We start from the raw sequence: 26,076 nt of genomic DNA, 5'->3' as shown, positions 1-26,076 counted from the left end.
AAATGTCATATTTTACATCAGAGGTACTATTATGAACTGAATCACGTTCCTTGGAATTCACATGTTGAAGTCCCAATGTTTCACGTCACTGTATTTGGAGATAAGGACTTTGTGGAATGGGTTAAATGAGGTCACAAGAGTAGGACCTTACTGTTACAGCTCGTGTCCTTAACAAGAAGAGGAGGAGACACCAGAGCTCCCTCTTTCCCTCCGTGTACGTGTCCCATGGAAAAGCCTTGTGAGGACACAGCAAGAAATCTGCAAGCCAGGAAGAGAGGATTCACCAGGAACTGAATCATCTGGCACTGTGGTTCGGGACTCAGTAGCATTTCAGAACTGTGAGAAATACATTTCTGTTGTTTACATCATTTAGTCTATGGTATTTCATGACAGCAGCCCAAGCAGGTTCATACAGGTACTAATTTTTTATTCTGCTCATTATATATATAAGGGACAACATGTGCCACTTAGTACACGCCTATGGTGCAAAGAGTTGTTCCATTTCTTCCCCCGCATTCATGCAAACCAGTGAGAGGGATGTGGTTTTAGGATAACCTCAATCTCAGTTACTTTGTCTTTTCATATATTTCAGCCATTGACTAACTTCAAGATTTAAATCACTATTAGTAACAGACCATGTGAATACATTTCATAGAGAGTTTTTGATTTAGCAAGTCTGCAAAAGAGTCCTCATATTTTAATTTCTAACAAACACTGTGATGATTCTGACCACACTTTGAAAAGCACTGAGATAGCGTTCTTTCCACATAACTCTTCTAAATATCATGCAGAGTGGACCTTATGACAATGCTCTTCATGACTGTTCCTAGGGATTGCCAATAGGGTTTATAGTAACTTTATAAAAAACTTTACAAAAGGTCAAGAATGCAGATAGGATAAAGCTAAAACCAAGAATGCTTGATGTGGTTAGCATTTTAGTCCACTTATGACAACTACGTGGTACGTGCTGACACTGCCACCTATTTTTAGAACAGCTCAGTTAACTCATTTTTTTAAGTTCATATTACTAAATCAGAAACATTATGTACGACTTTAGTGGGGCATATTCCTGAGTATCAAGTTCTCCATTTATGAAAAGAACATGACTCAATTTGTGCTATTCCATAATAGCAACATTGTAAAGGAGTCAAGGGGTGAGCCAGCCTTGGGAAAAAATAGAGGTGGCTGGTAATAGGTTAGGAAAAATGGAAAGCAGTCTTCCTTTGAAATGGGAAGAGTTTCAGCTCCTGGTCTCCAAGGGTTCAGGCACAACTATCTGCCTATTTCTGCCTTTAGTTCATCCTGTCCCCCTGACACCCTCCCCACCTTCTTAACCTACAAATCCTCCCTCTCTAATCTTGACACACACAAGCATCCATGTGGCGATGACTAACAGGAGTCTTACACAGAACTCCAGAGTTAACAAGGGCTGAATGACTGAACCTAGCCACAAGACAGGAATCTTAAGACGATCTGCTGCATAACTTCAACATGGCCCTGCCATTTGCCAGCAACCTGATTCAAACATTGGACCTCATTGAAATATGTTCATGACCTGGAATACATTCTGAGGGAGAGTAGGGAACTGAGAAGAACAAGGCTTGGGGAAGTGGTAAGACCCTAGCCTATGCAGACTAAGAACAACATTTTTTTTGAAAGTCGGTTTAGATTTTTTTTTTGTAATGTTAACAATTTGTTAAGTGCTAGATAAGCGCTGTCTCTCTCCCTTGTAGATGCTTCTTCAGTACCAAAAATTAAAACATGCTCCCAGACAAGGGACACTAAGCCAGAAAATAGGTCACAATGAATCATGTTATTAAAAATGCTCATTTATGAAAAGGCAGACATTCTAATATATAAACAAATTCATTTCCCTGAGGTGGGGGGGAACTATTAGTTTATAACTCGATCCCCTGTCCCTCAGTGAGACAGGCAACTCCCTTCCTAAATCAGGACTTTAGACTAATAATTGTCTCTCTATTTAAAGAAAAGAAAGTAGAAAGGAAATAAAAATCCTGGATACTGACAATATTGGGGCTTTTATTCTGGACTTCAAGGAAGCTGGCACTGGCCCTCCCCCTCCAGAGTCCCCACCCCCGCACCCCCACCAATCCTCCCAGCCCATTTACCACTTCCTGCTTATTTTTTTCCATAATTTCCTAAGGCACAGAGTTGTTCAATCTGTCCTCCTTCACATGAAAACAAAACCCAAACTCCAACTATATGGCTTTCCAAAGAGAATTTTGAGAGCAGAGAAGTGGTTACATTTGGCAATAGGCCTCCCAGAATGTTCTGTGCATCTCACATAGGGCTAACTACTGCAGGATACAACAGCGATCAATACTTTTGTTCTAACTGAGAAGAGGCTGTGCCAACACAGAGAGCCAGCTGTGAAGAGAAAGGTGTTCTGAATGGTGCGTGGCTTTGCATAGTTTCATACAAACAGGCCGTCTGGGTTGTGAGGATGAGACACACTTAAGGTACTCCCATTCCAAGGCTGATTTCTCATTTAGCTTTTGAATAATGAGATTCCATACCCCACAGAGGTGATGGTGATCCGGGCAGCTGGCAAAGCTGATCGTTTCTAATTTAATTTGTGCAGTGAGCTGACTGGGAGCCTACCTTTTGTCCCTGCACATCTGTCGTGATGTTGTCGGCTTCCCCATCCTCAATCTCCCCCATCTTCACGACACTGACTTCTATGGTGCCGACAACTTTGCCACCATCTGAGGTTCTGCAACCAAAAATAAATGAAAATGAATGAAAGGTAAGACTCTTCTCTTTCCAGAAAGTATATCCAAACATGTTTGTTTCTGAAAACCACTAGCACTGCTTTTTACCTGCATTGGTTGTAATGAACAAATCTGCTTTTTATACATCGAAACCTGTACATCATGTTGCTGTTGTTTTTAATTTCCAAAGAAAATTAGGCATGGTAAGTGCATGAACTGGCAAAAGCTACCTCATGAAGGTAAAATCACCTCCAGGCTCTCAAGAGTAGCCAAGACTATGGATTCATGCTCCATTTGATAACCCCATGTCCCTACAGCAGCGTCAGTCATGTCTGCTCTGTACCCATCTCACGGGATACTCTCCACATCTATTACAGACACTACATCTGAATAAAACAGAAAAGAGTAAAAATAACCTTATATTCCTCTATGACCCAGCCGTTGGCTATAAACTCTGATTTTATGCCTTTTTCCTAATGTCATTTTTCTTTCTCAGGGACCAGTTAAAGATGATTCTCTCCCAGCAAACATCAGAAAGTTATAGCACAAACAAAGCAGAAATTAACCACTGAAGTCATTTAAGATAACCATTGCTTTTTCAGATAAAGAAACTGAGACTCAAGAAGATAGACTCATTCGTGGAAACAAAGTGGCAAAACTAGAAACCAAGGTCTGTATCCTCTTTAAGTCTGTTGACTTAAAGTAGTCCTCCCTACTTAATGAAAATGATAATTTCATATTAAGATTTTCATCATAATCACTGTTACACAAATTTTATGGTTAACATCAATAATGAAAACAAAAATAAAGTTAATAACAACAATCCTCTAAGAGTCTCACATTTATTTTCTGGGCAATTAAAACATACAGAATAAATGATGGCATCATGTCATGGGAACACTGTAAGACATAAGGATGCTCTTCCCTTTAAACTTACTTGGAAGATAGGCAGGTAAGTCATCCATTGGTGGGGTGCGGCTATGGCTTCTCTCTAAGGCTAACTGATGAATGTTACTTACATAATCCTTCATTTTCTTTATTTAGTCATTTAAAATTTTTATTTTAAATTTTAATCTGAATATAAATGGTATATTTCAACCAATTCCTTAAAAATGTCACTATTTTATTATTAGAGGTGTCAGAAAAGGAATAGAAAGATTATTATAAATAATTTACTAAAATGCTCATTAAAATAATGAATAAGTTAGGTGAAAAGGAAATCCAATTTTTACCAGATCATAAAAAGTTTTTCTCAAAATATACAGAGTACAAATTTAAACACACCTTTTGAATTACGCTTCTAAGAAAACCAAATTAGAAAAATTCTAGAGACTATACATAGGGAATGCAATAATGTAATAAAATGAAGATTATGTACATAGAAAAATAAAAGTGATTTACTTAAATAGTGTATTAAGGTTCTTAATAAGTCTAAAATAAAATGCTTCTTGGTGATTTTTAAATCAGTGTAAATCATAATATTAACTCAATTATTTTAATTAATATGGAAAATTTAAGTATTTAATATAGAGAAGATGTATATGCAGATGACAGCATTATCTATGATATTGTAAAAAAAACTATTTAAACTCCAATTCTGAGATAATTTTAACAATCAATTATACCATTTTCCCACTTGAAAATTATGTAATAACTTATAAATCATGAATGTAACATATCTCTGTCCAATTATTCAGTATCTGATAGTTAAATAAGGAATTTAATAAAAGCCCTGGTACTACTCATAGTTTTTTCTGGAAATCTGCAGACTCCTCTTTCCCACAATTTGATAATCAATAACAATTAAGGACCCTTTTTTCTTCCCATAGGCATTGTTTAAAAATTTTGCTTAAGCTAACTGCTTAATTTCTAGGTATACAAAGCTTGTGTAGAGCTTTCTGAATTTTTTCACTGAACTAAACTAAATAATGTCATAGTGATTTGAAAGAGAGTCCAGACTTCTTACAGCCTCATTCCAGCACTGAGTAACAAACCAATATTTGCAATAGTAGGTGAAAGTCTGAATTCAGGAGTTTGAGTTATCTGCCAGCTTCATGACCTTGGACAAGGAACTTAACCATGTGAAACTTTGTAAAATGGAGATGATAATTTTATTATAAGGACTACTACATGATTTATGTAAAGTTCTCAGCATGATGACTTACACAAGATAAGTGCTTCTTCCTTCTCCCTCTCCTCTTCATCCCAGTAGCAACAGTAGAAGTATCAATAAAATTGCTATTGTCATTAATGTCTTTGTTGTTGTTTAGTCACTAAGTCCTGTCCGACTCTTTTGTGACCCTATGGACTGTAGCCCTCCAGGCTCCTCTGTCCATGGGATTTCCCAGGCAAGAATACTGGAATGGGTTGACATTTCCTTCTCCATGTTGGTAGCAAGAAATACTATAATCTTCTAATATAGTCTTCGATGCCTATTTTAGTAAAATTTCTGAAAACAACTGAATTCAATTCAGAATTTTACTAAAATGGGCATCAAAGACTGTATTCAAAGATTATAGGATTTCTTGCCACATGCATCTCAAGAGTGTCTAAGTGCTCATTAGAGATGCAAAGACTTCATAATGACAGATGACACTATAAAGTTTACATTCCTAGTAGTGCAAAAGAATACAAGTTCATACCAGTTACAGTGCAACTGAACCTTTCAAAGTGCTAAAGTTAGATGAAGAAGCAACACACCATGGGCTTATGGGAATAAGCTTCTGAACTGTAGCTATATATAGTCCCTTTAAAAAAGTATCTGTCTGCTTTTTAAATACAGGCACATCTTGTTTTACCATGCTTTGTTTTATTGCTCTTTGCTTTTTTTGGAGCATCACAGTTATTGAGTCAGCTTTTTACAAATCGAATGTTCATGGCAACCCTATGTTGAGCTAGTCTATCGGTGCCGTTCTTCCCCACAGCGTTTGCTCTCTGTGTTTCCGTGTCATTTTAGATTAAGGAATTCTTGAGGGATTCTAAAACTTTTTTTTCTTTTTGGATAAGAATCTCTAAGTACCCTAAAGCATGCTTCTTCATCTGAGATTTATGGGAGACAGAGTGGTGAATCTAGGTTATAAACTGGAGAGCTGAACCCAAGATACCCAAAAGCAAGGGTCATCCTGTCAGTGAACTGCAATGTGAAAAGCAGAGGCAGTTTTCTATTTATCCTGTAACAGTTTACTGCCCACAGAGCATGGGTATTCAACACTTCTCTTCAATCAGGCAAATCACAATCGAAATACCTATCTCATGTTTCCAAAGGCTGCTGTTTCAAAAGCGATTAAAAGAATTAGAAAATATTCATTCTTAAGTGATTAATGATGCTTTCAATTTATCACTCATTAGGTTTAGGAGGCTACTAATAATTGTGGGCATGTGTGCATGCTAAGCCGCTTCAGTTGTGTCCAACTCCTTGCTACCCTATCGACCATATCCTGCCAGGCTCCTCTGTCCATGGGATTTTTCAGGCAAAAATACTGGAGTGGGTTGCCATGCCCTCCTCCAGGGGATCTTCCTGACCCAGGGACTGAACCCAGGTCTCCTGCACTGCAGGAGGATTCTTTATAGTCTGAGCCACCACGGAAGCCAGTATTCAATGTATCCGTATATATTTTACTGCCATTGTGACACTGCATCGTGGCATTTTCACAAAGATACAAATTTCACTGAACTAAGAAACAAAAGCAATCTTCATACACTTTCCTAGCAATTTATATGGTCATAAGAACAAGATGCATTAATAAATATCTCAATCTATATAAAGAAAAAAAAAAAACTATGTCATTTCAGCCTCTTGCCAGGTCATTACCACTGCTTAATGCAGAGAGCTATAAGAGAAGTAAAAGATGAATAGTTCATGGCAGCTACATTATTTCAATCACAACATCAAGTTCCTACTTCCCTCAGCAGATACACTTAAATAATTAACCATGCCAACAAGATGGAAGACAGAGAAGGGAAAATTTTCAGCAAAGCAAATCTATACTTCCTTATCACTTAGGTTTTCATGCTTAATGCATTAGTGATTAACATTCTTTAAAACCTTCCTTTAAAATAACTCCCCTAATGCTTCCTAATGAAATATTCACCCTCACATGCTGAAGCATATAAACATTTTAGAAGGAGTGTGAAACAGTTTTCTAACAAAAGACAATTTAATGACATTTTTCCTCTAAACTTCTTTGTCACCTATTGTACCATCCTTAGTAGAGCAAAAAGAAAAAAATAATGCTATGGAAGTATTAAACAGCAACATGCAAATAACTCCTCTATTTTGGAAATGCCACAGAGATACAAATGGCTCTGTAAACATCCAGGGGAAAACCATCATTAGCACTGTCAATCTCTGTGAATATAAAGTAGCCTTGGGGCTAAGCGCAGGAATCATCATCTGGGAGACATGCGTGCTGGACATACAACCGGGCAATGAAAATCTCACCTGGACAGAAAAACAAGCAAAGGCTGTAAGGAAACAAATGGGGTTACTGACTGAGTGGACTCAGACGATCGTTCTAGAGAATGCATTGGGCCTCAGAGAAGTGAGGATTCTACTGAAGTATGTATGACTAAACACACCTCTCTTCTGGCTGAACTCCACACATTTCAGAAGCCATATAATACTTACAAGCTAACACTCAAAACTTTTCAGTAATTCTTAATATCATAGCTTACACACTTTAAGGTTTAGTCTTTAGTTTTCTTCTCTTCTCTCATTATAAGCTTATCTCCAGAAATTTCATCCATTATCATGGGATGCAATTATCCTATCTTTGAGGATCTAGCACACTTCTATAGGTCTTATTCTTTTTTTTTTTTTTTATTAGTTGGAGGCTAATTACTTCACAACATTTCAGTGGGTTTTGTCATACATTGATATGAATCAGCCATAGAGTTACACGAATACGTGTAACTCTATAGGTCCTATTCTGACTTGGTTTCCTATTCTAGAACTCCAAATTCCTTTTGTCCTGATAGAAGTTTACATTCTATAAGCTTGCAGTCTAACTCGTCCTCTTCCCAAACCCCAACTCATATCAGTAGTGTATCATTCTCCAAAGGCCAAAACCACAGAATATTCCATTTCTACCAGTGCTTTGCCCCTACCATCCAATAAGTCACTATACCCTACTGATTCTTCCCCCAGAAGACCCCTTTTATTTGTCCCTTCCAGTGGCAACATCTTAATGAGTTTCACCAAATTTCTTTCATTGCACTTGAAGGACCTACTTCCCATCTTCCAGAATCTTTCTCTTTCCTCGTGTTCATGTTGGGCTTTCTTCTTAAAGACCTGCTATCACTATTTCATTTTCTCTGCCAAATTTCCTTAGATATTAACCAAAGTCTACCCAGAGAGTTTGCAGTGTAGACTGTCTTTCACAACTTATCCAGGGTTATGGACAGCTTGGTATTTTTGGTTTAAACTGATCCATGTCATCACACACCAGTAAATGACTGAGTATGATATTAGTGCAAAGCACAGAGATCTTTGAGTGACAGAGTGCTTGGTTACAACATTGGCTCTTTAAACAACTAAGTGATCATGAGTGGGCAATTCAGCCTCTATTAAGATTTATGAGCTATAAAATATGAAGGTAGTAAGCCATCCTACTTATCTCACAAGGTTTATGTGTCCCAAAGTAAAAGATCTTAAGTTTAAATATAAAAATGCTTTTGTGGGAATTTCCTGGTAGTCCAGTGATTAGAACTTGACACTATCGTTGTTGGGACTGGTTCTATCTCTGGTCAGGGAACTAGGGTCCCACAAACCACACAGCATGGCCCAAAAAATTGCTTTCATGTATGGTAATGGGCACAACTGTTATACTTTTCTGGGCCACAAAGTTTCAAGAGCACATCATAGATAGGTTGACTATCAGTTTTTCAGACTACTTGGCTTGTAAATTCCTCTTTACTACTGAAAACGGTACTATCCAAATATGAATAACTGCCTCAGTACCAATAAGCTAAAGAAATAGTTCTCTCCTCATGACCCTATTAAAATATATACATATATATCAACATACAGTGAGTTGTATTTGGAAACTTGATTCAATGCTAGATGTAAAGCACAAGCTATTTCTTTAAATTTTAGAAATAGCCATCTCTTTAAATGCAATAAATACCTCATCAGCAAGGTGAGACAATACCTTGGCATCTTGTAAATGTCCTTGTCAGGATTCCCAGGGAACCAAAGCTACATTCAAGTTGACAGGTCACCATCATCTGCTCTTTGGTACATAAGATGTTGCAAGTAAGATAGAAGAAGCACACATCATACTCTTGTACCCACTGGATAAAGCTTTAAAACCTGGACAGGCTGAACAGAGCAGCTAATTGAGGGTCAAAGTAAACAGTGCCAGACACACTGGGGAAGAAGATCAGAATTTTAAATACCACTGTCCCAGAAGTTAATTTACCATTTTTTCCCCTATCATACCTCATGATCTAGACTTAATACAGCCCCAAGCCCAGAGATGGTCATGGCATACACAAAGAAAGCTCCAGGAGAAGCTCTCTAGCCTGGCTCAAAGAATAGAAAAGTGGTCTCCTAAAATTCAGAAGCGTGATGAAATCACTTTTCCTGTCTCTACTCTCTTGGATCTTAGCCCCCAAACAATCCAGTGGTGGCAGCAACAAAAATGAAAGCTAGGAGGAAGTGCAGGAGCCTAAAAGGATGAGGAAAGGAAGGATTCCTCTCTGATTGGAGCTGTGATCCCAAGGGGATGGGGTGAAGGGCCTTTACTTTCTCTTTCTCTCTGTTGTCCGCTATGTCTTGGCCTCCAGAAGAGGGTGTAGTTGCATGGCAGAGAAGTGAAAATCAAACCCCACCTTTCTGGATAAAGAATCTTTTGATCCTTCCCTTTCAGGGAAGCCACAGGAAATGGGGATGTGCCAGAGTATAGAGAGGAGGGAACTTAGAAAGGTACATCTTAATGTTTTTCATGAACTTCTGGGCTTACCTCAAGCTGTGCATGCATGGATCTAAATCATGTATGAGACACTTTAAGAAATAATCTATGGACTACACTACCCCCAGGCCCCAGACTGTCACCTGGGTGACAAACTTGAAGGATAGGTACGAATAACACTGTGAAAGTTTTGAAAACAGAAGTGATATTGGAACTGTGAAGTTTCATAAGATACAAGGTCAGCATACAAATAACAGCAATTAACAATTAGAAACTGAAATTTTTAAAAACATATATTAATCATTTATAGTAAGTCCAAAACAAATCTATCCTTAGGTATCGATCTAACAAAAATATACAAGATCTATACGCTGAAAATGACAGATGTTGATGCAAGAAATTTTAAAAGTTCTAAATAAATGGTGAGACATACTGTGTTCATATATGGGAACAAATTTATTAAGATGTCAATTCTTCCTAAATTTATCTACAGTTTTAAGGCAATACCAGTTAAAATGCCAGCAAGGATTTTTTGTATATATTGACAAGTTCATTCAAAAAATTATAAAGGCAAAGTAAATAGAATGGCCCACATAATTTACAGGAAGAACAACAACAATGGAGAAATTAAATTTACTGATTTTTAAGATTTACTGGAAATCTATAGTAACCAAAACTGTGTGGTAATGACAACAGGACAGATATATTGATAAATGAGACAGAATGCAGAGGCAATATAACCAACTGTTTTTGACAAAGTTAATCAGTACAATGGGAAAAAACGCAGTCCTTTCAACAAATGGTACTAGAACAAACATTCACTTGGGGGAAAAATGAAACATTACTTAAAACTTCAAAACTGAAACAAAAGTAACAAAACAATGGTTACTGATCTCAATGCAAAACAAAAAATATAAAACTTTAGAAGGAAGACAAAGAAGAAAAGTCTTCATGAACTGAGCTTTGTCAAATTGTTCTTCAATATGACGCCAAAAGCATGCTCTAAGAAGAAAATGATAAATTGAACTTCACTAGAACTGACAACTTTTGTTTTGTAAATGATACTTTTACATGAATAAAACAACAAGCTACTGACTGCAAGAAAAATATTTACAAATCACGTTCTGACAAAAAAAAAAAAAAAAAACCCTTGCATCGAAAAAACACAAGAGCCTTCAAAACTCAACCACAAGAAAATGAACAGTGTAAATAGCAAATGGCCAAAGTTGAACAGAAGTGTCTCAGGAGAGGATATATAGATAACAAATAGCCCGTGGAAAATTGTTTAACATCACTGGCCATTAGGGAAATGAAAATTAGAAGGATTATGAGACATCATGCTATATCTTAGAAAGTCTGGTGAGGATGCAGAACCGCTGAAACACTCAAACACTGCTGGTGGGGAAAACAGCACAGCAGTTTCTAACAAGAGTTCAACACACACTTAACACCTGACTCAGAAATTCCAGTCCTAGGTATTGACTCTAAAGGAATGAAAACTTAAGGTCACAGAAATACCTACACATGAATGTTTTAGCAACTCTATTCATAATCACTCAACACTGGAAACAACCAAAATATATTTTTATATGAATGGTTCAACAAATAGTTGTACAACCATATCATAGAGTACTACTCAGCAATTAAAAAAAATTATTGATATGCACCACACTTTGATGAATTTCAAAGACATTAGACTGAATAAATGAAGCCAGTCTAGGAGGGATCTGTAATCTATGATTCACCGACTGTCTCAGAAAGCATTTCTCTATGGTGATGGAGAACATACATCGTGGTTCTGAAAGACTGGTGTGGGTGGAGGCGTGAATCATCAGGGCAGCAAAAGGCGGTTTCTCTGCAGTGATGGAGCAGTTCTGTATCCTGATTGGGGTGGTGGTTACAAGAATCTTTATACGTGTTAAAATTCACAGAACTGTACAACAATAGAACGTCAGTTTTACTGAATGTTCATTTACTAAATAGAATAAATGAGAAAAGACATAGCTGTTTTCTATGGTAATGAATAAATAACAAATTAATAGCCATTTAATCTGGGAATACAAAACCAAACTACTAAAGGTTATTCCCTTCCATGTGAACAAAATATTCTAATTTGTGGCAACATTTATTTGTAATGATAGAGTCAAAGTGTCAATTCATCCCATATCTTGGGCTTCTAAAATATCCGCTGACATAAAAATGCCATGTGCTAGAGAAAAATGTTCTACCTGAACGATGTGGGGTGGTACTTCAACAGAGACTGGAGAGTAAAATGCTCTTGCGGGAGGTGCAATGAAATTTCCAAGTCAATGACTCTTATTCATGGGGTAAACTAACTGGCCACTCATGTCTGAATTTACTCATGTTTAGACCTACAAAAGAGAAACTATTGCTAAGGTTTTCTGTTAGTTTATGTTATTATATTTATTTGTTTGAATTTTAAGAGAAAGAAAAATGTTGAAAGGAAACGAGCACTACAAAATTAAGCAGAGACCATTGGAAGAGGAAGAGAATAGTAGTAAGAAAGGAATTATAGGGCGTTATATGTAGATTGCTGTGGAAATCCAACTTAATACTGACATTTTTAAAAGCAAAAAATACAAATATTTCAAAGACCAAGTATAAACAACCTTGAAAGACAGTTAAGCAATATATATATATATATATATATATATATATATATATATATTTTTTTTTTTTTTACTAAATGGACATGCTCCTACAGCAAAAACTCTTTATATGAATGGTTTGTAAATGTCACCAAAAAAATCAAAATATTCTAAGCCACTCTGAAAAAACTGCAAAGATAACAGGCATGGAGGATTAGAGGATTTGATAATTAAATAATTAGTATTAAACGCTAGTGATGGGTCAATATTTACTATTCAAATTTTGAATTATATATATTTTATTGGATTTGTTGTGGTGGTGGTGGTGGTTTAGTCTCTAAGTTGGTCTGACTCTTGGGACCCCATGGACTGCAATGCAGCCTGCCAGGCTCCTCTATCGTGGGATTCTCCAGGCAAGAATACAGGAGTGGGTTGCCGTTTCCTTCTCCAGGGGATCTTCCCTGTCCAGGGATTGAACCCATGTCTGTCTCCTACATTGGCAGTCAGGTTCTGTACCACTAGCACCACCTAGATAATACACACACACACACACACACACATATGTGCATGCAGTCGATCAGTTGTGTCCAACTCTTTGCAACCCTATGGGCTCTAGCCTGCCAGGTTCCTCTGTCCATGGGATTTCCCAGGCAAGAATACTGGAGTGGGTCACCATTTCTTTCTCCAGGGGATCTTCCTGACCCAGGGATTAAAAATGCATCTTCTCTATCTCCTGCATTGGTAGGTGGATTCTTTACCAACTCAGTTACCTGGGAAGCCCATACATACAATATATATATAATGTCTGGATATGTATGAAAGGCCTCTCTAAAACAATGCCATTTGAACAAATACCTAAACAAATACATAAAGAAAGTAAGGAAGTGAACCACATATCTTCATTAGGAGAAGATCTTAAAGATAGAAGAAACAGATGGTCTAAAGGTACACAGTGGAACACAGTATCCATATTCAAGGAAGAACAAACCATACTGTGGCTAAAGCTGGGTAGGCAGGGAGACAGGACTAGAAGACTAAGTCAGAGAGCCATGCATTAATTCTACATTGCTGCATCACTTCAGTTCAGTTGCTCAGTCATGTCCGACTCTTTGCGATTCCATGGACTGCAGCTCGCCAGGCTTTCCTGTCCATCAACAACTCCTGGAGCTTGCTTAAATTCATGGCCATTGAGTTGGTGATACCATCCGACCATCTCATCTTCTGTCGTCCCCTTCTCCTTCTGCCTTCAATCTTTCCCAGCATCAGGGTCTTTTACAATGAGTCAGTTCTTCACATCCAGTGGCCAAAGTGCTGGAGTTTCAGCTTCAGCATCAGTCCTTCCAATGAATATTCAGGACTGATTTCTTTTAGGGTTGACTGGTTTTATCTCCTTGCAGTCCAAGGGACTCTCAAGAGTCTTCTCCAACACCACAGTTTAAAAGCATCAGTTCTTTGGTGCTGAGCTTTCTTTATAGTCCAAATCTCACATCCACATATGACTACTGGAAAAACAATAGCTTTGACCAGACAAGACTTTGTCAGCAAAGTAATGTCTTTGCTTTTTAATATGCTGTTTAGGTTGGTTGTAGTTTTTGTTCCAAGGAGCAAGTGTAATTCATGGCTGCAGTCACCATCTGCAGTGATTTTGAAGCCTCAAAAAATAAAGTCTGCCACTGTTTCCTCTGTTTCACCGTCTACTTGCCATGAAGTAATGGGACCAGATGCCATGATCTTTGTTTTTTGAATGCTGAGTTTTAAGTCTACTTTTTCACTCTCCTCTTTCAGTTTCACCAAGAGCCTCTTTAGTTCTTCTTTGCTTTCTGACATGAGGGTGGTATCATCTGCATATCTGAAGTTATTGATATTTCTCCCAGCAATCTTGATTCCAGCTTGTGGTTCATCCAGCCTGGCATTTTGCATGATATGCTCTGCATATAAGTTAAATAAGCAGGGTGACAACATACAGCCTTGATGTACTCCTTTCCCGATTTGGAACCAGTCTGTTGTTCCACGTCCAGTTCTAACTGTTGCTTCTTGACCTGCATACCACAAACCCAGTAACTTACAACACCACCCATTTACCATCTCACAGTTTCTATAGATGAGAGGCCAAACCAGATCCTCTACTCAGGGTCTCATAGGACTGAAGCAAGATGTAGGCTGAGCCACACTCACACATGGAGACTCTTCAGAAGAACCCACTTCCTGGCTCATTGTGGTTATTAGGGAAATTTATTTCCTTGTGGCTTTATGACGATGGTCCCCACTTTCTTATTAATCCCACAACAGGTACAAAAGGCAACCACTTGGCAGGGCTGCGGGGGAGACAGTCAGCTTCCAGTTAAAGAGAAATGATTGGGGATAGGGAATGGGGCTGAGGATGAAGCTCAAGGATCAGAATAGAGTTAGGGAGCAGAGGGCACCAGGGCCAGGGAGTGGACACACAGGCAAAATGATGGGCAGCTATGTGGATGAAAGACGTAGAGAATGGAGTGGTGGACACAGTGGCGGAAGGAGAGGGTGGGATGGATTGGGATAGTGGCACTGACCTATACACACTACCATGTGTAAAATCAGTAGCTCATGTGAAGCTTCTTTATAACACAGGGCACTCAGCTCGGTGCTCTGTGATGACCTAGAGGGGTGGGATGGGCAAGGCGGGGATGGGAGGGAGACTCTAGAGGCAGGGGATATATGTATACACAGGCTTCCCAGGTGTCGTCGCGGTAAAGAATCTGACTGCCAATGCAGGAGATGCAAAAGACTCGGGCTGGATCCCTGAGTTGGGAAGATCCCCTGGAGTAGGAAATGGCAACCCACTCTACTACTCTTTCATGGAGCATTCTATGGACAGAGAAATCTGGCAGGCTACAGTCCACGGGGTTGCAAAGAGTCGGACATGACTGAGTGTACACACAGCTGATTCATGCGGCTGTACAGCAAAAACTAATGCAATGGTGTAAAGCAGTTATTCTTCAAATTAAAAAAATTATTAAAAAAAAGGTGACCTAGGAATGCAGGTCATCTTACAGTACAGGTCAGCTACAATAAGGAAACTCAGTTTAGCTAGGCAAATATACATTGGCAAATAGTGCAGCAGTGATTAAAATTACTCTACAGACCTGAAATTTCTCATTTTCTGATTTTCACTTGTTCTGCTTACCATCTTTATAAAGCTTTACTAAATCATCAGGTAATTATTTTCAAGGTCAAAATGTGACTAACCCATAGTTAAAGGAGTCTAAAGATTTCTACAAAACTTTTCTTGTTAAAATGAAGAAAAGCAATTAAAGCAAAATTCAAGACACTGCTATACGGAAACAGTTCACTGTTCACTGTGTGTGTGCTCAGTCATGTCTGACTCTTTGGGACCCCATGGACTGTAGCCTGCCAGGTTCCTCTGTCCATGGGATTTCCCAAGCAAGAATACTAGAGTGGGTTGTCATTTCCTTCTCCAGGGGATCTCCCAGACCCAGGAACTGAATGTGCATCTTCTGTATCAGCAGGCGAATTCTTTACCACCGAGCCACTTGGGAAGCCCCATGGAAACACTATACTGCTTTTATTCATGCTAAATAGATTCCGAAGATCAGCAGGAATAAATCAAATATTCTTTTTTTTTCAAATGTTCTGTATCAGTGTTTCAACCTAAAGTACACGAGAAAGCAATTACTTGTTCTTCAGATATCTCCCTGTTAAAATGTTATTTTAAAATTTCTGATTATAAGAAAGCATATTTATTAGTAATGAAAATGTCTATCACATCATTAAAAAAAAATCCATGTAAGAAAACAAAAGGACTTTGGTATTTGGCAGACTGACATGCTAACAGAAAGTAGAAACACAGTAAAAATTAAGTCACAGAATTAAAATTTTCAATTCGAGTGATTGTTCTATATCCTTTTGTAAATATTTGAGAACTGAATTGAAGTTTGTGTTCCAAATAAGTTTCACTAGCTTTCAACAGCCTTGGATGCAGCTATTTTCTCTTTTATTCTAAGATAACTCCTCAGAACTTAGGATCAGGATTGCATAAAATCAGAGAATGCTTAGAACAGAAAGTAAGCTTAAGAATCACCCAATTCACTCTGTAGAAACTGAAGCTGAGAGATGCCAAGTGAAAGGCTCACAGCCACCTCACAAGTCATCAGTGGTGCTGAGATTTGCCAAAGAACAGTAGAACCCAGAAGCCTCTCTCTCTCTCTCTCTCTCTCTCTCTCTCTATATATATATATATATATATATATATATCTCCCAGGCCTTACTTGTTGCATGCAGCATCTAGTTCCCTGATCAAACCTGGGCCCGCTGTACTGACAGCCTGGAGTTTTAACCACTGGACTACCAGGGAAGACCCTATTTTTTTTTTTTTTTTGCCCTAATTTTTTAAAAAAATTTATTTCTGAAAATCAAAAAAAGGAAATTGCGGTAAATTTTGAATGTATTTATTTCCAGCTTCTTGGTCAGTAAGTTGATTGTCCTTATCTGGAAAATCCTTCATAATGTGAAATTTTGGTCGAGCTCTCACTAGCTCACTCCAAAGCCTGGAGGAAACTTGCTTTCTGAACTACCTGATCTTCAGAGCAATAGATATTTTGAGATAATTCCACTTTTTTTTTTTTTTTTTGGCCATGCCTCACGGCATGCGGGATCTTAGTTCCCCAACCAGGGATCGAGCCTGTGCCCACTGCAATGGTGGTGTGAAGTCTTAACCACTGGACTGCCAGGCAAGTCCCGCCACCTCTTCTTTTAAACGTTTTTCTTAGGTGTCTTCTCACAGCTTGGACCCTCTCCTTCAGCAGCATTATCTTTCTCGCACACCTCTGTGTTTGGAGGTACCTTCTCTGTGTACTGAGTGAATTGTTTCTTATAAGCATCACCACCTCCTTCCATATAGAATCTGCAATGTTCTGATACATGGCGTGCTTCCCAAATACTTCTGCTTTGAATTCCTTATTTTCCAACCAAGGATTCATTTGGTTCCATGAAGAATGGAGAAGCTTCTTTCCACCACTCTCTTTAGAGGCACCCAAAGTTTCTCTCCAGTGGTAGTTCTCAGGTGAACTGAACTCAATACAAAATACCTTCACACTATACTTTGGAAGTTCCTGAGTATAAGCTGCAGGCTATCACAGTCTCTTCAACACAGGCATAAGAAAGCTGACAAATGAGCTCTCTGTAACATGAACTATCACCCCATATTTGAGTGTACTGTATTTATCTGGGGGCTTCCCCAGTGGCTCATGTGCTATTATGAAATGCTGCTTGCTGCACATTCTCAGCCTCTTCTATAGCTTCAGAATTGCCTAAGATTACATTCTTAAAATTAGTTCCAGAAGGAAACCCTCCTCATCTCTTAGAAATTCATCAGTCTTCCCTTCTGACTCCATCGCTCTGTATGGAAGGCAGCAGGTAGAAAGTCTGTAAAACTTTCATTGAGGAATGCACCTGTAGTATGTAAAGAAGGAAAACCACTCTCCAGAAAATATATACTTCCATTTTTTAAGTTTACCTGAGTCCTGAAACTCAAAGCTCCAATACTTTAGTCACCTGATGCAAAGAACTGACTCATTGGAAAAGACCCTGATGCTGAGAAAGACTGAAGGCAGGAGGAGAAGGAGGCGACAGAGGATGAGATGGCTGGATGCCATCACCGACTCAATGGACATGAGTTTAAGCAAACTCTGGGAGATGATGAAGGACAGGGAAGCCTGGCATGCTGCAGTCCATGGGGTCACAAAGAGTCAGACACGACTGCGCGACTGAACAACAATAAGCATCATTGAAGTCAAAGAATTTATAAAAATAATCTCTGAGAAAATAAGGACATTTCATAACAAATACAATAAAAACAATTATGTTTTATTTTGTTTTTACCACTTCCTCCCTATAAGGGGATTTCACATAGCCTTTATAATCGCAATATATTTTTCAAATGAACTTGGCAGGAAAGAAAACATCACTTGAAAAGTATTTGTTTCAAGGACTGGTGAGGGTTCAAGGGAAGAAGAGATGGAATGAAAAAACAAAAAGAAGGAGAAAACACTTTTTTTTTCCTATTAAACTATAAAGGGATTCTTTTCTTAAAGTCCCTCCTATAAATCCATAATCTAAGCTCATCTCAGTGTCATTATTACCATTAGTAGACAGATGAAGTAATGTAAGCAAAGTAATTACCTTTTGGTAACAGTAATGGCATTCCAGCTTTCCAGTGTTATAATCACACGCCAATCCTTAAAGTACTTTAAAGGCCATATCACTGGGTCATAGAAGCAATTCATGGTACTAGAAGCAAATCTCCATAGCCCAGAAAGTTAGTGTTAGTTGGCAGTCTGCCCAACAAACAAGCAAACCCCAAAACTGTTAAGAGACAGTCTCCTCCTCACTGTGTAAGTCCCTGGAACATCTTCAATTTGATTCTAGATAAGAGAAAAATAATTCCCACTGTATACCGTTTCTAAGTTTAGGATCAAAACGTTTAAACCTGCTTCAAATTAGAGAGACTACATCAATGTTGAGGGAGATTAAAATAAAATTGTAGTTATCTGGTCTGGTCTTCAGTGGACGGATGAGGATTAGACCAAATTTATAACAGCACCCTAAATTTGGTTTTAGCAGTAAAGTTTATATTGAGTTCTAAAGGAATGTGTTTACTGTGCAATTTGCATGTGTGAAGATCAGAAAGAAGTAGCATACAACATATATCTACAAGTAAAACTGGTCATTCTATTTGCTTATCATATTGTAACACAAGCTAAGTAGCACTTAGATCAGGTCTAATTAAACCTGGGTCAATGATTTCAATTGATTTATAAACCTATTTTATATTCAAGACAGTAAACTGTTCCATAATGTAATAAACTCATCAGGGCCAGACAATGTGTAAAAAGAATCTTTAATTACCTAACATTTTCTATCAAATTCTAATAAGCTTAAGTACCTAGGTAAAGGGACCCAATAGGTCACTGACAGGCTGGGCCCATTGCTAGAAGCCACCGACTCCTATTGTAATACAGACTTGAGAAAAACCATGTGCTTACACTTGTATTAAAAGCAATTAAGTGAAGGAAAATCAGTGGGCCCATTCTTTCTTCCCTCATTCTACATCTTTTTATCTTTGGTCTCATCCTTCTCTTCTGCCTTCTTAAATCTTTTATCATATGACTTTGAATATTTTCTAGTTTTCCTATCTTCCATTATAAAATTGTATTAATGCTTGTCTTCCTTTCCCTGACTCAGTTCTTCATCTACCTGAAATCTTAACTGCAAACACTTTTCATTCACCCACACTGTTACTCTGAGACATCATGCTATACTACAGAACAACAGACATCAGTGAATTTCACTTGATGGATTAGGGTAGAGACTCCCAGGCTGGAGGACACTGTTGGGAGAATAGGTTGTAAAGGGGCAGGTAACTGTCTGGTTCTGCAAGGACAGTTCCTCCAGCTCAGCTCAATCATATACTGTAAGTAAAACTGGCAGTGTGTAAATGGAAAAGCAAAGTCAATCCTAGTTAATCTCACTAGGAACACAGTTAAGAACAGTGACCTTCAGTGATCACTAAGCCTGTTAACTGCAGAAGGAATAATGAGGGCTGACCTGCTTCTTCAAAAGCCTGATGATAGGGAAATGGCCAATTTGGTCTTAGAACATTGAGGAACCTGGGAAGAAGACCAGCTCTTTTCACTGGCCCTCCTGGAGACTTCTACCTCTCATAATGAATATGGAGAATACTAGGGACTTCAGGTGGGTAAAACCATCCCAGGTAAGGGATACAAAAAGATGGAGGGAAAATAACAGGACGTCAGTGTAGGGAAGAACCGTGGGAGTATCATCTGCACATACCGACAGCGCCGTGCTCCTCTGTGACCTGAAGTTTGGAAACTGAGCTCGAACCCCTGAGAAAAGGGGTTTCCAAAGAAATACGGGGACTCTGACTCTACCTTTATAAAGTGTTATGGGCACATAAGCCACCATAAACAACAAAGGAGGTGGTGATCAGTGTCAAGGGTAATCTGTGTGGCTGCAGATGAAGCTGAAAAAGCACTTGCTATCTTGTATCTCTTGGCTGAAGTTTTTGCACACTTCTGTTCATGTTCACGTGGGTGAGGGGAAAGTAAGAACTACAAAATTTAAGGCAGAAAAAAAGCATAATCATATAAAAATTGTAGAAAAAGATGAATTGAAAATGGATATGACCCAGCAATCCCACTCCTGGGCATACACACCGAGGAAACCAGATCTGAAAGAGACACGTGCACCCCAATGTTCATCGCAGCACTGTTTATAATAGCCAGGACATGGAAGCAACTTAGACGCCCATCAGCAGACGAATGGATAAGGAAGCTGTAGTACATATACACCATGGAATATTACTCAGCCATTAAAAAGAATTCATTTGAATCAGTTTTAATGAGATGGATGAAACTGGAGCCCATTATACAGAGTGAAGTAAGCCAGAAAGATAAAGACCAATACAGTATACTAACGCATATATATGGAATTTAGAAAGATGGTAACGACAACCCTATATGCAAAACAGAAAAAGGACACAGATGTACAGAACAGACTTTTGGACTCTGTGGGAGAAGGCAAGGGTGGATGTTTCAGTGAGAACAGCATTGAAACAAGTATACTGTCAAGGGTGAAACAGATCACCAGCCCAGGTTGGATGCATGAGACAATGCTCCGGGCTGGTGCACTGGGGAAGACCCAGAGGGATGGGATGGAAGGGAGGCAGGAGGGGGGATCGGGATGGGGAACACATGTAAATCCATGGCTGATTCATGTCAATGTATGGCAAAAACCACTACAATATTGTAAAGTAATTAGCCTCCAACTAATAAAAATAAATGGGAAAAAAATAAAATAAAAATTACGAAAAAATGAAGGAAAAAAAAAAAGAAAATGGATGCTGGGATTTCTAGTTGTGGCTATAGTTAAGCTACCTAATGGTTCAGGGGCTTCTCAGGTGGCACCAGTGGTAAAGAACCTGCCTGCCGATGCAGGAGACATAGGAGACCCGGGTTCGACCCCTGGGTGGGGAAGATTCCCTGGAGCAGGGCATGGTGACCCACTCCAGGATTCTTGCCTGGAGAATCCCATGGACAGAGGAGCCTGGCAGGTTATAGTCCATGGGGTCGCAAAGAGCCAAACATGACTGAAGCGACTGATCACACAGCACACAGTGGTTCTAAGTTTAACCAAGAAAGGACAAGCGCCTAAAGGCAGGACTTTCAGAAAAAGGCATAAATTCAGTTTGGGGCAGCTGTATTAGGTGATTGTGAAAATAACTATGTGTGCACTTAGGCAACCTTAAAAACAATCTGTCCATGACTATAAAAGGGAGAGTATGTAAAGTCACTTCTTTCCCCTTTCCACATATTCATGAGTATGAATTTCACAAACGTGCGTCTATATAGGCCATGACATGGGCATAAAAAGCCATGGGGTTGACATGCTTACTGACTGGGGTGGGGGATGGGAGAATCAGGGGTGGAAACTGCATGTGGATGGGGCAGAAAGTGTGGAGGTGCAAGGCATGTGTGTAGGACTGAGGGGTCATTTGGAGAAGATCACAGACCTGTCTATAGAGGCACGGATTAGAGGAAACCTTCATGGCAGGGAAAAGTGGATGAACGCATATACAAGTCTCTCATAGATTTCTCTGGGAAATGCTTGGTTGTTTCTATTGTTCCAAATCAGCATTTTCTGAACTATGCAGCTGTTTTTCTTTGAACACAGTGTCTATTTGTATATTGCATGTGTGCGTGCTAAGTCACGTCCGACTCTTTTATGACCCATGGACTGGAGCCTGTTAGGCTCCTCTGTCCATGTCATTCTCTAGGCAAGAACACTGGAGTGGGTTGCCAGTTCCTTCTCCAGTGGATCTCCCCAATCTCCAGGGATGAACCTGTGTCTCTTTTGTCTCCTGCATTGTCAGGTACGTTTTTTTACCACTAGCGCCACCTGGGAACCCACTGTGTCTGATAAGCATTTGATAAGGGGTTGCATGAAGAAAGTTTCTTGGGTTCAAATTAAAGAAAAGTTGTAGGCAACGCTGTCTCTGAGAGTCCCTGAAGGACATGAGAATAATGAAGACTCTGAGAAGTCCTACAATCAGGTCACCGACTTCATTTTTTAAAATATAACATTTCAAACTTACTAGACATAAAACTTCTTCACTCAAAGAACACACACTAATAACTGAAGGGATATCAGTGTTCTAAAGAACCTTCTTTGGAAAAAGATGATATAAATGCATCCAAAGCAGCAGAAATACAGGGTGATAACGATGAAAGTGGCTTTGGTAAATACGGGCAAATCCAATATAAAATTTTCAGGTCAAATATAATTCCTTGCAGGCCTAATCACTCCTGTAAATTATCTTCAAAGATAAATAAGCTCTGAAACTTCTTAAGCAGGTAGGTTTTTGTGTACAGATATTAACTCTATGTGATTTGCATTTTAAAAGATGGAAGAGCGCAGGCTTTTCTTTACAAATCGAGGAGCTATTGAAGTGTACTCCAAGTATGAGTTGTATCTTCAGTGACTAAAAACTCTAATTTGCAATCTGACAAATACGACATCTTTTGAATAATGCAAACTAAGGAAGTGCTAATTGGTTTCCATGGTCATATCTCTGGCCTCATGAAAATGGATTAGGAACATAAAGGAAAATGCAGACTATAGCACTGCAGAGCCATTTAAATTATAAATGAAAGACAGGCTACAAGGATGAAGAGGGAAATAATAATACTGATGATGGTGATAATTTTAGTAATGGGTGACAGCATGATGAACACCTGCTTTGCATCAGGTACTGTTTCAGATGGGTTGGGTACCATTTATCTAATTCTCACCTGGGTGGGGATAACAAAAACAACATCAAAAACCCTAAGGCTAGAGAGGCTGATCAATAAAAGAAAAAAAAAAAAATCCACCACTAACATTTATTGAGCACTTACTATGTGTCAGGAGCTGTTACAAACATTTCACATTAGTAATTCACAGGAGCCGAGGCTGTCACATGGCCACTGTCATCCCCATTTCACAGATAAGAAAACTGAGTCTCAGAGTAATCAATCATGTTGCTAGGCAATAAAAAAGCCTGGATTTGGGCTCAAGCATGTCTCTAAATCCCAGACTCTTTCTACTCCACTATCCTAAGTCCACAATATTTGTATGCTTTCCATTCCCTAATTTTATAATAAATTAATGTCATGTTGTCACTTTATTGCAAAGTGGCTCATGTTACAGCCTTCTGATAATTTTAGGTGGTCTTGTTCCTAAATGGCATTAATACAGTTACATATAAGAACAAAGTCAGCTTCAGAAGCAAATAGCCCTACTTCTGTTTTTGATGTCTCCCTTCCTTTTCACACTCCAGTCCTGAGAAACATCACTTGAATTTATTTCTGTAGACATTTTATCACAGATTCAGCAATAAAATGCATCAGTCAACTCTGAAAGCAATTGACACTCTGTGTCACTTTTACGAATTTCTACCCTGATTTCAGTGCTATATTTCTAAACTTTCAAGTCAAAAAATTTTTTAGATTTTTCAGAACACTATCAGAATGCTGCCTGTTTTAACCAAATACTTTCCCTAGGTCTCTTGCTGGTATCTGGTATCTGATAAGAAGCCAAATCTGGTGTCAGTGTAATTAAAGCCAGAATTTGGATTTCAAGGAAGCACCCATTCTTCAGATAATAAAAACGTAATGTTCAGATTAAATCAATCTCTTTGCCATTGCCCAATTTAGAGATTTGTAGATGTCACATTTTAAGAAAGACCTTCAACAAACTAAGTAAGCAAACTAAAGAAAATGTTAAGCGATGGGTGAAGGAATTAGTAAGCTTAATACAAGAAGAAAGGAAAACAATCTTAATAGAGTGTTTTTCTCTAACACATGGCAATGCATGGAACTTCACTGCCTTTATTAATCACCCAGAGCCACGGTAGGAGGGAGGTTGTTACTACTCCCATTAACAGATGCTAGAGGATAGACAACAGGCCTGGGGTGACACAGCTGGTAACACAGCTGGGACTGGAGCCCAAGGCTGCTGGGGAAGTCAAGTGCTCTTTCTAGTGTTAATATATTACATTACTTCACAAGGAAAAAAGTAAGATGGGGAGATTTAAAACTGGGCAAAAAAAGCTGCTTTCAAAGTGATCATAGAGAAAACAATGGAGAATAGTCAAGATCTGTGAGAAAGGAAAAGAGCCTAAAAATAATATAACTGTATAAACATGTCTATCCATACAGTCTAAGAGGTATTTGCATGAATATGCACACCGAAAAAAGTTACATAAAATAGGGGGGAAAAAAGTATAAGTTCACTGTTAATTTCTTTCAGAGCCCTTCCCACACATCTGTATATTACAAAACACAACACCATATGTCTATTGTGAGACTTCTCCTACTTAACACCAGGAGGGAAAGTGAGGAATAAGCAAGAAGATAAAATCTAGGACAAATAGGAACACTTTTCCAACAATGATCTGTTGGAAAATGGGAGACGTGTATAACCTCCTGAGTCTGAGTCCTAGGTCACTAAAGAGGCCCAAGAAGAAGCTGAGGTGTCAATTCTCTCTTCCAGCCTCTAAACACATTTCATTCTAAAATTCTAAACAAAATATATCCTCTCTAGGAAATCTTTGATATCAAGAACTCCTCTTCTAATTACCATGCTGCCCCAGCTGTGTCACCGTAAGAAGTCACACTGCTGTTACTCCCTTTCCTTGTAAAACAGGAATAATATCATCTTCCAGGCAAGGTTATCAGAAGATTCAATACGGTAAGACATTTGAAATGCTTAATTCATAATAAATTTCAAGGAGTGTTAGTTATATCTTCCTATTCCCAGGTGGCGCTAGTGGTCAAGAATCCACCTGCAATGCAGGAGATTCTAGAAACACAGATTTGATCCCTGGGTCGGGAAGATCTCCTGGAGGAGGAAATGGCAACCCACTCCAGTATTCTTGCCTGGAGAATCCCATGGACAGAGGAGCCTGGCGGGCTATAGTCTATGGGGTCTCACAGAGTTGGACATGACTGAAGTGACTGAGCAAATCACACATGGATCCATGAGGTTCGGGTCAGTGTTTTGGAGGAGCTTCGGGTCTTCATTCTGAATCATGTCAAAAGCATGGTGAATAAAACATTCCAATGATTCTAGGCGTTCCACATAAAGGTGCATCTGAATCAAACATGAGTGTGCATTTGCTACTGATGTGCATGTTTTCTCGCTTGCTCACTCCCAAAGGAAAAAAATGCAGTGCTCTTATGCATTGCTTTCAGGGGTTAGGATGGGCATTTTTAGAAAATTCGAGTCAAGCGCATCAATTAACTTTTACATGCTATTCTTATCCTCAAATTTTTCCATTGGTGCCTTTCATAATTTTAGCAAATAATCTCTTTAGTAAAATAATCACTGATACACTATTATCTCTCAAAGCAGACTTTTTGGCCACCAATCAATGTCCATTGCCTTTATTTAATATAGAGAATATTTTAGACAGGCATAAAAGTTAGTGTGGTAAAACCAGAAGAATTTTTTGCTGTAATTCTACTTTCTGGTAACTAGAAAAGCTAACCAGAAGTGACTTTTAAAAGAGAATAAAACATCTTCAAAATATACGTGACTGTTAAGATACTTGTACATGATCTTATAAATCATCTCTGAAGTCCAAGTAAGTGCTGATAATAAAAGATGTTGTTATGAAAGTACCCATCACACATACAATTTTAAAGATGGCATCTGGTGCTTAAAGTAAGCATCATTTGCATGTAGGAAAAGAGTAATAGTAGGCAACCC

At 38.6% G+C, this 26,076-nt stretch overlaps 1 protein-coding gene across 7 annotated transcripts in view; it reads right to left on the bottom strand.

The window, feature by feature from the left end:
• INPP4B (inositol polyphosphate-4-phosphatase type II B) overlaps positions 1-26,076 on the bottom strand; it is an 885,859-nt gene that overhangs the window by 257,773 nt on the left and 602,010 nt on the right. For all 7 annotated transcript variants that reach the window (XM_043485578.1, XM_043485574.1, XM_043485541.1 and 4 more), the window contains one exon: positions 2,623-2,734. In XM_043485578.1, the coding sequence (XP_043341513.1) occupies positions 2,623-2,734 (112 nt within the window). The remainder of the gene's footprint in view (positions 1-2,622; positions 2,735-26,076) is intronic.

The sequence above is a fragment of the Cervus canadensis genome, chromosome 1 (assembly GCF_019320065.1).
Source record: "Cervus canadensis isolate Bull #8, Minnesota chromosome 1, ASM1932006v1, whole genome shotgun sequence".
Lineage (NCBI taxonomy): Eukaryota > Metazoa > Chordata > Mammalia > Artiodactyla > Cervidae > Cervus > Cervus canadensis.
This window is presented reverse-complemented; position numbering and strand designations above follow the sequence as displayed.